The sequence below is a fragment of the Bufo gargarizans genome, chromosome 8, assembly GCF_014858855.1.
Source record: "Bufo gargarizans isolate SCDJY-AF-19 chromosome 8, ASM1485885v1, whole genome shotgun sequence".
NCBI classification, from domain to species: Eukaryota; Metazoa; Chordata; class Amphibia; order Anura; family Bufonidae; genus Bufo; species Bufo gargarizans.
The window spans coordinates 119,608,532-119,623,716 of NC_058087.1; the positions used below are offsets into that span (position 1 = coordinate 119,608,532).

General features: G+C 41.8%; 1 protein-coding gene across 1 annotated transcript in view; it reads left to right on the plus strand.

Moving 5' to 3' along the window:
- LOC122945306 (ATP-dependent 6-phosphofructokinase, liver type) overlaps nucleotides 1-15,185 on the plus strand; it is a 378,493-nt gene that overhangs the window by 85,709 nt on the left and 277,599 nt on the right. Inside the window, exons 3-5 of the mRNA XM_044304347.1 lie at nucleotides 7,141-7,218; nucleotides 7,870-8,059; nucleotides 13,312-13,477. Coding sequence (XP_044160282.1) covers nucleotides 7,141-7,218; nucleotides 7,870-8,059; nucleotides 13,312-13,477 — 434 coding nt within the window. The remainder of the gene's footprint in view (nucleotides 1-7,140; nucleotides 7,219-7,869; nucleotides 8,060-13,311; nucleotides 13,478-15,185) is intronic.

Below are 15,185 nucleotides of genomic sequence, written 5' to 3' on the forward strand. Positions count from 1 at the left end.
GTGACTGCGGTGCGGTGGGCTGGGCGCTTACCGACGCTAACTACCTAACCAAGGGGCCTAAACTATCCTAAAACTATCAGTCAATACCAGTGAAAAAAAAAGTGACAGTTTACACTGATCACTTTTTTCCCTTTCACTAGGTGATTGACAGGGGCGATCAAGGGGTTAATTGGGGTGATGGGGGGGTGATCTGGGGCTAAGTGTGGTGTTTGGTGGCTAGTCACTGTGATGCCTGCTCCTCTGCTGAGACCAACCGACGAAAAGGACCAGCAGAGGAGCAGGGAAGCCATTTAACACCTTATATTTATAAATATAAGGTGTTAGATAGAAACATAGAATGTGTCGGCAGATAAGAACCATTTGGCCCATCTAGTCTTCCCAATATATCTGAATCCTATGAATAGTCCCTGGCCCTATCTTATATGAAGGATAGCCTTATGCCTATCCCATGCATGCTTAAACTCCTTCACTGTATTTGCCGCTACCACTTCTGCAGGAAGGCTATTCCATGCATCCACTACTCTCTCAGTAAAGTAATACTTCCTTATATTACTTTTAAACCTTTGCCCCTCTAATTTAAAACTGTGTCCTCTTGTGGTAGTTTTTCTTCTTTTAAATATGCTCTCCTCCTTTACAGAGTTGATTCCCTTTATGTATTTAAAAGTTTCTATCATATCCCCTCGGTCTCTTCTTTCTTCCAAGCTATACATATTAAGGTCTTTTAACCTTTCCTGGTAAGTTTTATCCTGCAATCCATGGACCAGTTTAGTAGCTCTTCTCTGAACTCTCTCTAGAGTATCTATATCCTTCTGGAGATATGGCCTCCAGTACTGCGCACAATACTCCAAGTGAGGTCTCACCAGTGATCTGTACAGCGGCATAAGCACTTCACTCTTTCTACTGCTTATAACTCTCCCTATACATCCAAGCATTCTGCTGGCACTTCGTGCTGCTTTATTACATTGTCTTCCCACCTTTAAGTCTTCTGAAATAATTACTCCTAAATCCCTTTCCTCAGATACTGAGGTCAGGACTGTGTCAAATATTCTTTATTCTGCCCTTGGGTTTTTACGCCCCAGGTGCATTATCTTGCACTTATCCACATTAAATTTCAGTTGCCAGAGTTCTGACCATTCTTCTAGTTTTCCTAAATCCTTTTCCATTTGGCGTTTCCCTCCAGGAACATCAACCCTGTTACATATCTTTGTGTCATCAGCAAAAAGACAAACCTTACCATCGAGGCCTTTTGCAATATCACTTATGAAGATATTAAACAAAATTGGTCCCAGTACAGATCCCTGTGGAATCCCACTGGTAACATGACCTTGTTTTGAATGTTCTCCATTGACTACAACCCTCTGTTGTCTGTCACTCAGCCACGGCCTAATCCACTCAACAATATGGGAGTCCATGCTCAATGACTGCAGTTTATTGATAAGTCTTCTATGTGGGACAGTGTCAAAAGCCTTACTAAAATCTAGATATGCGATGTCTACTGCACCTCCACCGTCTATTATTTTAGTCACCCAGTCAAAAAAAATCTATAAGATTTGTTTGACATGATCTCCCTGAAGTAAACCCATGCTGTTTTTCATCTTGCAATCCATGGGATTTTAGATGTTCCACAATCCTATCCTTTAATAGGGTTTCCATTAATTTGCCTACTATTGATGTCAGACTCACTGGTCTATAGTTGCTCGATTCCTCCTTACTACCTTTCTTGTGAATGGGCACGACATTTGCCAATTTCCAATCTTCCGGGACGACTCCTGTTACTAATGATTGGTTAAATAAATCTGTTAACGGTTTTGCCAGCTCACCACTAAGCTCTTTTAATAATTTTGGGTGTATCTCATCAGGCCCCTGTGACTTATTTGTCTTCACTTTAGACAGCAAACTTAGAACATCTTCCTTTGTAAAGACACATGCATCAAACAATTTAATAGTCATCCTTTCTAGTGGAGGTCCTTCTCCTTCTTTTTCTTTTGTAAAAACTGAACAGAAGTATTCATTAAGGCAGTCGGCTAGCCCTTTATTCTCTTCTACATACCTTCCGTCCTTTATTTTTAATTTAGGTATTCCTTTTTTCATTTATATATCTGAAGAATGTCTTATCCCCTTTTTTCATAGACTGAGCTAGTTTTTCTTCTGCCTGAGCTTTAGAAGTTCTTATAACTTGCTTGGCCTCTTTCTGCCTAATCTTGTAGATTTCCTTATCTTCATTGCTCTGGGTTTTTTTATAATTACAAAATGCTAGCTTTTTATTTTTTATGATTTGGGCCACTTCTGCTGAGTACCACAGTGGTCTATTCCTTTTTTTGCTTTTACTGACAAGTCTAATGCAATTTTCTGTTGCCTTCAATAATGCACCTTTTAAGTAGTCCCATTTCTTCTGGACTCCATGTAATCCGCCCCAGTCTGATAAGGACTCATTTATGACTAATTTCATTTTTGAAAAGTCTGTTTTTCTAAAATCTAAAACTTTTGTTTTTGTGTGGTGGGACTCTTTCACAGTTCTTATATTAAACCACACTGACTGGTGATCACTAGATCCCAAGGTTTCGCCGACAATGACATCATATACCGAATCCCCATTTCTGAATATCAAATCCAAAATGGCCTCCCTCCTGGTTGGCTCCTCAACCATTTGTTGTAGGGATAACCCCAGTAGGGAATTTAGAATATCTGTACTCCTGGTAGAACTTGCTATTTTGGTTTTCCAGTTTATATCTGGAAGATTGAAATCTCCCATAATGATAACTTCTCCTTTCATTGTCATTTTAGCTATTTCTTCAACTAGTAGATCATCTAGTTCTTTAACTTGATCAGGTGGTCTATATATCACACCTACACGAGTTACTGCATGATTAGCAAACTGCAATGTAACCCAAACTGACTCTATGTTGGCCTCACCAACTTGTATTAGGTTAGATTTAATGCTATCTTTCACATACAGGGCCACTCCTTCTCCTTTCTTGCCTTCTCTGTCTCTTCTGTATAAAGAGTACCCTGGTATGGTTATGTCCCAGTCATTTCTTTCATTAAACCATGTCTCCGTAACAGCCACTAAATCTACATTCTCAGATGCCATTATTGACCCAAGTTCATTGATTTTTTTTACCTAAACTGCGAGCATTTGTAGAGAGGACTCGGAGCTTATTACTTACCCTCTGTGCTTCTGACCTGTTCTGGCATTGTTTCGGGGGGCAATTGGACTCTTTTATTTTCACTCTTTTGCCCCCCCCTTCCTAGTTTAAATACTCTTTCGCAAATTCTTGGAGTTGTTCACTAAGTACATTTGTTCCTTTGAGAGAAAGATGCAAACCATCTTTTTTGTACAGTTCCTTTCTATTCCAAGTAGAGCTATTATGAGAAACACCATTTACCAAGCCATGTGTTGAACTCCTTTATGCGCCTCTGCCTATCATTCTGAACATTATGCACAGGCAGAACTTCAGAAAATGAAATGGTGGATGCAAAATCCTGTACGTCATTACCAAGTGTGATAAAAGATTTTTTCACCTCTGACACTTCATTGCAAGCCAGGTCATTTGTCCCTAGATGGACAAGAACATCCACGTCCCCTTCCTGCTTTGCTTGCTTAACAATATTAATAATACGTCTTCTAGCAGTAGCCCCAGGGAGACATCTCACAAAACCATTTTCTTTAAGCTCCACACTTCTTATGATTGAATCACCCAGCAACAGCTGCTTCCTTTGAGACTTCACTTTATCTTTTTTGTCCTTGGCTGCAGTCTTGCATACATTAGACATAGGAGTCGATGGTTTCTCACCCTCTGTGCTTGAGTCCATATCCATGTTGTCCTTACATTCTGAGAGTGCTGCAAATGAATTTTGGAGAATCACTGAATGTGGGACATGTCTTCTATCCACCACTCTAAGTCTTCCAGAACCTACAGTAACCCATCTGCCATTTCTGGGGGTCCTCTGTGGCAGTGGCATTGCAGCAGTCCTAGCTGGAGTTTGTTTAACAGATAATTTAAATATCTCAGATTTCAAAAATGCAATTTCCTGCTGCAGTAAGGAGAACTGTCTACAGATCTGACAGCATCCGAATCTCCAAAGAGTGGAACATGAAATAAATGCACAACAATTCCTGCACTGAACCAAGTCTGCCATTTTAAAGAGGAGAAAAAAAAGAAATAAAAATTTGTCAATTTAAATCAAACAAATTTACCTTTTTTTTGTATTGTTTCCACCTTCCAGCCTACCTCCTGACTATCTCCTGCAATATCTCTTCACTGTACTTAATGTATTACTTGAAGGTAGAACTTTCAGCTAATGAATGATTGAATCACCCAGGTCCTCCCCAGATGGCTTCTGATTTGAGTTTTTGAAAATCGCCAGCCTGCCAGCCACGATCATTGGCTGGCAGGCTGGTGACGAAATTGTTCTTTAACTTTTGCCGGCCCGCAATGTGCATGCGCGGGCCAGCTCAGACCGAAATCTCGCGTCTCGCGAGATGACGCATGGATGCGTCCAGGATCAATGAATCGACCGCCGCCAGGACTCATCCGTGCGTTAGGCGGTCGGAAGGGGGTTAAAGGGGCAGGCCCCTGTGGAGGTCACTGTCAAGAGGGTGTTGTGCTGTGAAACTCTCTGTTAAAGGGGAAGGCTGCTGTAAATGTCAAAGTTAAAGGATAGCTGTCACACTTAGACCCTAATTTCAATTTTCATATATGTAGTTACTAATAACATGATATTCCAGAATCAGTTACTATTAGACTGACTTACCCCATATTTAATAAGATTCAGCCCTTAGCAACCAGTCTTTATAAAACTGCAATTTCACTATTCAGTAAAGATGGCCGCCACTGCCCTCCCCGAGGCTAATCCCGCCTGCCCTCACTAGCCAGTAACAATAGCCTCCCAAAAGTGTCAGTAACCCCAGCCCTCCCCTAAAGGGTTAATCTCCTGCAGCACAAAGGGGTCCTCATGTTGCTTTCATTTACACTGAGCAGATGGCAGATCTCCCTTCCCTGGTCTGCGCTGCTTCGGCTCTGCATTGTCCAGCTCTGCTGAGTGAGGGAGCATCTGCCAAGCGCAGGGACAGGGAGAAGTGCACACAGCCCAGGCACTGTTATCAGCTGCTGGGGAGGACCTGGCTTCAATCATTTACTTACAGTCCCTGGCTGTCTGTAATCTGACCTTGCACGCAGCCTGCTTCTGCGTCCTCCGTCCTTCAACACATAGACGGACCATGCCTAGCAACCCTATTTTAAGCACAGGTAAAAATAGGCAATACAGGGAACAAAACTGTGGAATTAAGGGGTAATTGAATACACCGTGAAAAGTTGAAATAGGGCCACCAAGGAGATATTAATCACCACAATCCAATACTTCCCCAAAAATATATATACGACAGTTATACTTTAAGGGCGCTCTGTGACCTCACGCTGTGTGCTTCAGATCACAGCAGAGCCGGCAGCAGGATGAAGAGAATCGCGCTATAGGTGAGGAGTCGCAGCGTCCGGAGCAGGAGAGGTCTCTGTGGCATTGAGGCTGATGAGAGGCATGGGGACTCATTGGGGCTGATGAGAGGCATTAAGGCTCATATGGGTGCTCATGAAAGGCATGTGGGCTCATATGGGTACCCACTAATCAATGTTTATTTATGAAAAATTAGATTTTGACACAAAACCGCTAGAGGGTGTCTGTAAAGTACGGAGTGGCATTTTGATAACGTACCGGTAGTCTACTTCCAGGAAATATATAGATGGGTTTTGGGGTTAGTATAATTTTTATTTTTGTAATTTAGGTTTTACTTGTGCAGTATCTCACAAAAGTGAGTATACCCCACACAATTTTGCAACTGTTATATTCTATCTTTTCATGGGATTACACTGAAGATATGACACTTTGATACAATGTAAAGTAGTCAGTGTACAGCTTGCATAACGGTGTAAATTTGGTGTGCCCTCAAAATAACTCAACACACAGCCAGTAATGTCTAAACTGCTGGCAACAAAAGTGAGTACACCAGGGAGGGAAAATGGCTAATTGAGCACAATTAGATTGCTTAAGGTCCTACTGATAGGACTCCCACCGATCACAAGAATGGGGACCTAGTACCCTCCGGAGCCCCCTGAAATGAACAGAGTGGCCGGTCGGGCATGTTCGCAGCTGCTCCCCTTTCTATAGGAGTTGCTTAGTACAGCGCCTGGCTAGCTCCAGAACTCCAATAGAAATTAATGGAACGGCTTCATGCATGAATGACTGGCCACTCAGTTCATTTCGGGGATCCCAGCGTACTTAATTTTGGTCCCCAGCTGCCTCAGTATGAGGCCAAAATACTTACCTGTTACCATCTTTGGCCTGCCAAATGGAGACAATCACTTCATCTGTCAGCTCCTGGTTACCTTCTGTTCTGTTCAGCAGCTGAACAACAAATGGACGCATCTGGCACATGTACAGAAGCAGGCAGCAGGATTGCCTGTATCTCTGTATCTGCCCATGTGCTGGACGTTTCTATTTGCTGTTCAGTACCTGTGCAGAATAGAAGACACCCAGGAGCTGATAGAGCAGTGATCAGCAACCTCTGGCACTCCTGCTGTTCTGAAAGTACAACTCCCAAAATTCTCCTTTCACTTCTGTGGAAGAGCCAAGAAAGTGTGCATGCTGGGGGTTGTAGTTTCACAGTAGCTGGAGTGCTGAAGGTTGCTGATCCCTGTGATAGAGGATGTGGTTGCTGCCATCTTGCAGTACAGGGATGTGTAGGGTGACGGGTAAGTATGTTTTAATAACTGACGCCAATCTCCATATAGTCAGCTGAGGATAGTTTAGTCACTTATGATTGTATGGAGCTTATATGACAATTTGCCAACCCCTTCAAGATGAAATGCATTTTTTTATTTTTCTTCTTTCATATTATTCCTCTTTCTGCAGCCTATGGGAGACATTGTAGTGTACTTGCTATCTCTGGTAAAACTGACAATTATAGCTGGAGCCTGCAGTGGGGACGAAACTAGCAGATAACTGCCATGTATGAGTCATTTAATGGTCTGATGTAGTGTTGTTCCTCATGTGCACACACAAGAACTTAATCAGCAAAGCCACAGTTTAAAATTTGAATTTATATTTTCACCTGCATTGACAAATACGTTTCTATTCTCATCATAGGGTTATGAAGGCTTGGTTGAAGGTGGTGATTGTATCAAACAAGCAAGTTGGCTAAGTGTGTCAAACATAATTCAGCTGGTACGTTCAGTAAAACAAGATACATTTTACACATTTTGTGTGGTTATCATACTTTCCAGTTCATATGGAGTGTATTCTGTGTGCAACATCATATGTCCTTTTGGAACATGCATGATTGAGTACAATAAAGTCCTTTAGAGAAACCAGTGTTATACATTTTGAATAGTTATTAAAGGGATTTTTATATTGATGGCCTGTCTTCAGGATATATCGGATCATCGGGGGTCAGGCTCCCGGCATTGCTGCCAATCAGCCCTTTGTGGAAGCCGTTTCACTCACCTTAGTTCTGGTGAGCGCCACCAAGCACAGCATCATCTATTGGATAGGGCTTTGCTAGATATTGCAGCCCAACCCCATTTATAGGAAAGGGACTGAGCTGTGCCTAGGCCACGTGACTAATGAATGTGATGTCAGTGGCCTAAGAAATAAGCCTAAGCTCCCAAGCAGCACCACAGCCTCTTCATATACCTCATCGTCGAGGGTGCCAGGAGTCGGACCCCCATCTAAGGATAGGCCATCAATATAAAAAACCTAGAGAACCCCTTAAATAAAAAATAAAAATAAAAATTGGGATGTTTGCCTATCACTCACTTTCCAATGTCTTGCAATATCTGTTTGCTGCTGATTTTGTCTTACTTTTCTGTATTGTAGGGTGGCACTATTATTGGTAGTGCACGGTGTAAGGCATTTACGACACATGAAGGGCGTTTGTCTGCAGCCTTTAATCTTGTTCAACATGGCATAACAAATTTATGTGTCATTGGTGGTGATGGAAGTTTAACTGGAGCAAATATATTTCGGAAGGAGTGGGGAGGTTTGCTTGAAGAATTGGTTAAAGGAGGTAAATACAAGTAATGCAGCTTGTTTGTATGCAGTAAAATACCTTAAATTCAACGTGATGGTCATGTAATCACCACTTACTCCAGTGGTATTGTTTATGGTGCTGGTTCTGTCCTCCTACTTCTACTTGTTTACTGGTATACAGCACATGACCCTGCAGCCAATCATTGTCCTCAATGGTCTACCACTGAGGACAGGGAGTGGCTTCAGCTGTTACTGTACATGCTGACATATCATTTCTGCAATTTGTAAATAAGCAGCGGCAGGAGGACCAGACCAGGGAACGCCACTGGAGAAATGAGTGGTTTTTCACAACGACATTTGTTGCGCGACAATAAGTTGCGCGACCGGGTACAAACAACTATGCTGCAACATTTTGTTGCACCAATGTCACGCAACAATTTTTATAATGGCAGTCTATGGTGTTGCACTGCAACATGTTACATGCTGCGACTACGACGCGACAGTCGCAGAAAAATCCATCTCGAATGGATTTCCTGTGATTGTTGCGTCGCAGCATGTTGCAGTGCGACACCATAGACTGCCATTATAAAAATTGTTGCGCGACATTGGTGCAACAAAATGTTGCAGTATAGTTGTGCCCTGACGCGCAACAAATGTCGCCGTGTAGACCTAGCCTTAAGGAGTTGTCAGGACTTGACATCACTCACTCTAAGCGATCAGCTGTTTTATTGTAGCCCCCATGCTGGAACTACTCAGCAGAGTCCATTATGTAATGGACGGAGCTGGTAATGGCATCGTTGCTCCCATTGTTGGGAATGGTGGTGGAAACACTGCAGTTACCATCTTTTTACACTAACAATGAAATGGTTGATCAGTGGGAGTGCTGGCTGTGAGACATCCGCCAATGTGATGTTAATGGCTTGTTGTGAGGATTGTACCATAAGGCTGGGTTCACACCTGAGCGTTTTACAGCACGTTTCTTTGCGCGGTAAAACGCTCAACAAGGAGAAACCAATGCTTCCCTATCGGCATGGTTCTCACCTGGGCGTTTTACAGCACGTACGATCGCGCTGTAAAACACCCGGCGCCCCAAGAAGTGCATGAGCTTCTTTGGGGCGTCTTGTCGCGCGTTCCCGTACATAGACTTTGCGCGACAATGGGTGTTTGCTTGTCTCTGTATGCGCGTTTGCAAACGCCCGTACAATCGCGCATACAGAGCGCTCCATCGCGAATCCTTGACAATCCCTTGAAATCCTTGACAATCCCTTTATATTAAAAACAATAAGGGTCTGAATCGAATCTTAGAATTGTTGCGATATTGAACTAGGCGCAGAAGTGTAGTCCATAGTATTGTAGAACATTCTTTCTAAATTGTGATACAGAATTGTGACCTATCTGTCTTTTTGACAAGAACTGTCAACTGTACTGTATTTGTGGTAAATTTGAAGCGTCATTTATATGATTAAGTAAAATAGTGAAAGATACAATAATCTGGGTACAAATAATATCTGGTTAGTGTAAGGGTGCTTTCGCATCACTTTTTTTTATTTTTTATTTTATTCCATGAAGGAATGTGTTGGTGTTTTTTATTTATTTATTTTTCTGGATAGAATTAGCACTCTCCTGTTAAGTTAAAGTGTAAGTGTAACTGCCATTTCACTACCAAAAATGAAATTCCTAACATATGTGATGCTGAAGGGAAAGTATTCATGAAACATCATTTTTCAGTTAATTTTACCTTTCTGATAACTGTATTCAGCCCTTAGCAACCCTATTTCTCTGTGCCTCTATTTCAGCATCTTCCTAAGATGGCCTCTGCTGCACCTCATGTAGTGATTTTTGCCCTGTGCTTGAGGCGATACTGTATTTCACTCACTTCCCATAAGCCCTTACTCTCCTCACATGAACTAGCAGGACCAATCGGAATGCAGTTAACCTCCCCCACTACCCCAGAGCAGTGTGTATCCTTTCACATACAGCTAACCAGAGACCAGCCCTGCAATTACATGAAATCAGTAAGCATTTGTTTTAGCCTCTTAACCCCTTAGGGACTTGGGGTCCTAACTTTAAACAGACATTGCGGCGTGGCGGGGGTTAATTGTGACAGGATGCCCGCTGAAATCGTTCAGCGGGCATCCTGTCACAACGCCGGGGGGGTGGTGTTTATGTGACCCCCCTGTATCGATTGCCGCAAACCGCAGGTCAATTCAGACCTGCGGTTTGCGGCATTTACCTGCGGTTGCGGCGGCTGTGCGGCAGTGCCATCGGGTCCCCATGCGGCTGTTTGGAGGACCCGATGACATGGAAGGCAGCGCAATGTCTAAGGAAGGCATCGTGCTGCCTTCCAGTGATGAGCCTGTGAGATCCAGCCCCCTGGATCTCACAGGCCGGAAGCTGTATGAGTAATACACACAGTATTACTCATACAGCCAATGCATTCCAATACAGAAGTATTGGAATGCATTGTAAAGGATTAGACCCCCAAAAGTTCAAGTCCCAAAGTGGGACAAAAAAAAGTGAAAAAAAAAGTTGAAAAAATAAAGTTTTCCCCCAAAAAATAAAGTTTCAAGTAAAAATAAACAAAAACATAATTTTCCCCAAATAAAGTAAAAAAAAGGTAAAAAATAGGGGGGGGGGAAAGTATACATTAGGTATCGCCGCATCCGTATCGACCGGCTCTATAAACATATCACATGACCTAACCCCTCAGATGAACACCGTAAAAAATAAAAACTGTGCAAAATAAACCATTACAACAGGTACAACCAAGTACAACAGCAAGCGATCAAAAAGGCGTTTGCCCACCAAAATAGTACCAATCTAACCGTCACCTCATCCCGCAAAAAATTAGCCCCTACCTGAGAGAATCGCCCCAAAAATATAAAAACTATGGCTCAGAAAATGGAGACCCTAAAACATCATTTCCTTTTGTTTTAAAAAAGCTGTTATTGTGTAAAACTTGCCTAAATAAAAAAAGCATACATATTTGGTATCGCCGCGTTCGTACCTGGCTCTATAAAAATAACACATGACCTAACCCCTCAGATAAACACAGTAAAAAATAAAAACTGTGCTAAATAAACAATTTTTTGTCACCTTACATCACAAAAAGTGTAATAGCAAGCGATCAAACAGTCATATGCACCCCAAAATAGTGCCACTCAAACAGTCATCTCATCCCGCAAAAAATTAGACCCTACCTAAGATAATCTCTTAAAGACTAAAAAAACTATGGCTCTCAGATTATGGATTTTTTGGTTTCAAAAAAATTATTTTGTAAAACTTAAATAAAATAAAAAGTATACATATTAGGTATCGCCGCATCCGAGACAATCTGGTCTATAAAAATACCACATGATCTAACCTGTCAGATGAATGTTGTAAATAACAAAAAATAAAAACTGTGCCAAAACAGCTATTTCTTGTTATTTTGCCTCAAAAAAGTGTAATATAGAGCAACCAAAAATCATATGTACCCTAAACTACTACCAAAAATGCTTCCACCCTATCCCATAGTTTCTAAAATTGGGTCACTTTTGGGGGGTTTCTACTCTAGGGGTGCATCAGGGGGGCTTCAAATGGGACATGGTGTAAAAAAAAAAAAAAGTCCTACTAAATCTGCCTTCCAAAAACCGTATGGCATTGCTTTCCTTCTGCGCCCTGCCATGTGCCCGTACAGCGGTTTACCACCATATATGGGGTGTTTTTGTAAACTACAAAATCAGGGCCATAAATATTGAGTCTGGTTTGGCTGTTAACCCTTGCTTTGTAACTGAAAAAAAAAATATTAAAATGGAAAATCTGCCAAAAAGTGAAATTTTTAAATTATATCTCTATTTTTCATTAATTCTTGTGGAACACCTAAAGGGTTAACAAAGTTTGTAAAATCAGTTTTGAATACCTTGACGGGTGTAGTTTCTAGAATGGGGTCATTTTTGGGTGGTTTCTATTATATAAGCCTCACAAAGTGACTTCAGACCTGAACTGGTCCCTAAAAATTGGGTTTTTGAAAATTTCAGAAAAATTTCAAGATTTGCTTCCAAACTTTTATATTCCCAAAATGATGCAAACATGAAGTAGACATATGGGGAATGTAAAGTAATAACTATGTTTGGAGGTATTACTATGTATTATAGAAGTAGAGAAATAGAAATTTGGAAATTAGCAATTTTTTTCCAATTTTTGGTAAAATTTGTATTTTTAATAAATAAAAATGATTTTTTTTTCCTTCATTTTACCAGTGGCATGAAGTACAATATGTGACGAAAAAATTATCTCAGAACGGCCTGGATAAGTTAAAGCGTTTTAAAGTTATTAGCACTTAAAGTGACACTGGTCAGATTTGCAAAAAAAGGCTGTGTCCCTAAGGGGTTAAAAGTACAGATTGTTCTGCAAAAAATGAGCCCCTAAACTGCTCAGTAGACATAAGTGTAAAAAAGTTATGGGGGTCAGAATATGGTAAAAAAAAAAACATATTTTCTTACATTTTTACACCATTTAGATATAAAGAATATCGTTAAAGAAAATTTTTGACAAGAGTTGTTTTAATCGTACTGACCCAGAGAATGAAGGGCATGGGTCAGTTTTGCCGTAAACAAAACGCAATGGTAACAAAACCCATAAAACTGAGAAGGGATTGAGTGAGGGTTATTTTTCCCCCGCTTCCCAACAACATTTTATGCCATAATAATGGGGGCATTAGAAAGTACAACTTGTCCCGTAAAAAATAAGCCCTCATACAGCTATGTGACCGTACAAATAAAAAAGTTATGGCTCACTGAAAATAGGGAAGAAAAATGAAAACGCAAGAATGAACAAACCTCAGGTAGCCAAAGGGTTAATAAATGCTGTTAAAATACTTGTAGAGCTTACACCTTGCAGCATACCTCCTTCAGGGTCCAGTCATCTTCCATTGATCTTGGAGACTGCAGATGAAGAGAAACATTTTATGTGCTGTTATACATGCATGTCTGCTCCTTTAATGAGGTTCAAAGTTTGAATTCCATATGGATTATGGAGGCATTAATAATAATAAATACAGGAAAAGATGGTTGTACTAATGTCATTTTGCTCCGGTGTTTATAGTAGTAATATTTCTTGAAGATAGTGTATCAAATGTTTCTCAGTTGATCCATTCTATGAAATAAAAATTCTGTGTCCAGTTGGATATTAGTATTTTGCAGTTGGTGTGTTTTTTGTTTTTCTTTTATTTTTTTGCTTTTAAAAATGTTGCTAATGCTGTAAATCTTTATAGTCACAGATATGATTAATTGGGATCTCATCTTACAGAGAAAATAACTGAAGATGTGGCTGCAAAGTATTCCCATCTAAATATTGTTGGACTGGTGGGTTCCATTGACAATGACTTCTGCGGTACTGATATGACAATTGGAACTGATTCAGCTTTGCACAGAATTATGGAGGTTATTGATGCAATTACTACTACTGCACAGAGGTACATGGTTTTTAATTGTATTCTTTCTGATACGTTTACTAGCACCTTCTGTATAGAAGCTGGCTTCCCTTTTTTTGTGCTGCTCTTTCATAAGTGTGCACCATACCATAAAATAGGCATACCAAAACAAAAATGAAAGTAAGATTTTTATGTACCATAGAAACATGATGGGGAAAAAAACATATTAAATGTCTTTATTCTTTGTTGAGATATGATCATTTTAATTTACAGGCCCAAAAGACTAATTGTGCCATATTGAGAGATTCTGATAGCTTCTCCCCTTCTGATTTTTAGAAGCAAAATCTAAACTTCCCTTTACACGGTACAATGTCCTTCCCGTCAATTTGCTGATTGCTAGTGGAGGAGACTGATGTATTTACGTGCACCGATCTCCTCCAGCCCCTCCATTGCATGGGGAGGAACAATCGCTAATGCCACCGCTCTTCCGCATACAGACTCATTGTTTCTCTGCAGAAGATTGTGTTCACGCAGCTCGATCTGCTGTCGGGAAACAAGGATTTCTGTGCTGCACTAATAATCCAATTGCCCAATGAACGAGCGTTTTGTTCATTCATCGGGTAATTGGTGGTACATTTACACCGCCAGATCATCCCTAATGAGCGTTACTATGAACGCTCCATTAGTGAAGACCTTTTCAATTCGTGTAAAGGGCCCTTAAAGGGGTATTCCCATCTATATAATCAAGTTTCATTCAATTACACCCCCCCAATAAACTTTTTACTAAATACAACCAATTAAAAAAAACCTACTATTCTTTTATAAATTCAAATTCACAAATCACTAGTTTATAAGCGCTGCCCATGGATACGGCCGCTGCTCGCCGGCCGCATCCATTGGCCGCGCTTGCGCACTCCTTCCCTGGTGATCTAGCGGCGGCTGTACTTTTTTATCAAGATCGCGCACGCCGCCGGGCGGTCCGCGCATGCGCAGATCTATTTTCCTTTGAGCCGCGTTGTAGCGCAGCAAAGAGGAAAATAGATCTGCGCATGCGCGGCCGATTACTTCGTGGAAGGGAGAGAGGACTCAGAGAGCGGACGGCGTGGGAGAGACAGCGGGGTGAGTATATGTTATATATGAGATTGGGGGCTGATGGAGGCACTTGAGGGGGCAGACGGACTGACTGATATTTGGGGCGGATGGATGATGATGGTGGGCTATTGTGGCTAATGGGGTAGGGCAAAATGAGGCTAAAGGGGGGGCTATATGAGGCTAATGGGGGGGCTATATGAGGCTGATGGGGGTGCTATATGAGGCTGATGGGGGCGCTATATGAGGCTGATGGGGGCGCTATATGAGGCTGATGGGGGCGCTATATGAGGCTGATGGGGGCGCTATATGAGGCTGATGGGGGCGCTATATGAGGCTGATGGGGGCCTATATGAGGCTGATGGGGGCCTATATGAGGCTGATGGGGGGCATATGAGGCTGATGGGGGCTATATGAGGCTGATGGGGGCTATATGAGGCTGATGGGGGCTATATGAGGCTGATGGGGGCTATATGAGGCTGATGGGGGGCATATGAGGCTGATGGGGGCTATATGAGGCTGATGGGGGCTATATGAGGCTGATGGGGGCTATATGAGGCTGATGGGGGCCTATATGAGGCTGATGGGGGCCTATATGAGGCTGATGGGGGCCTATATGAGGCTGATGGGGGCCATATGAGGCTGATGGGGGCCTATATGA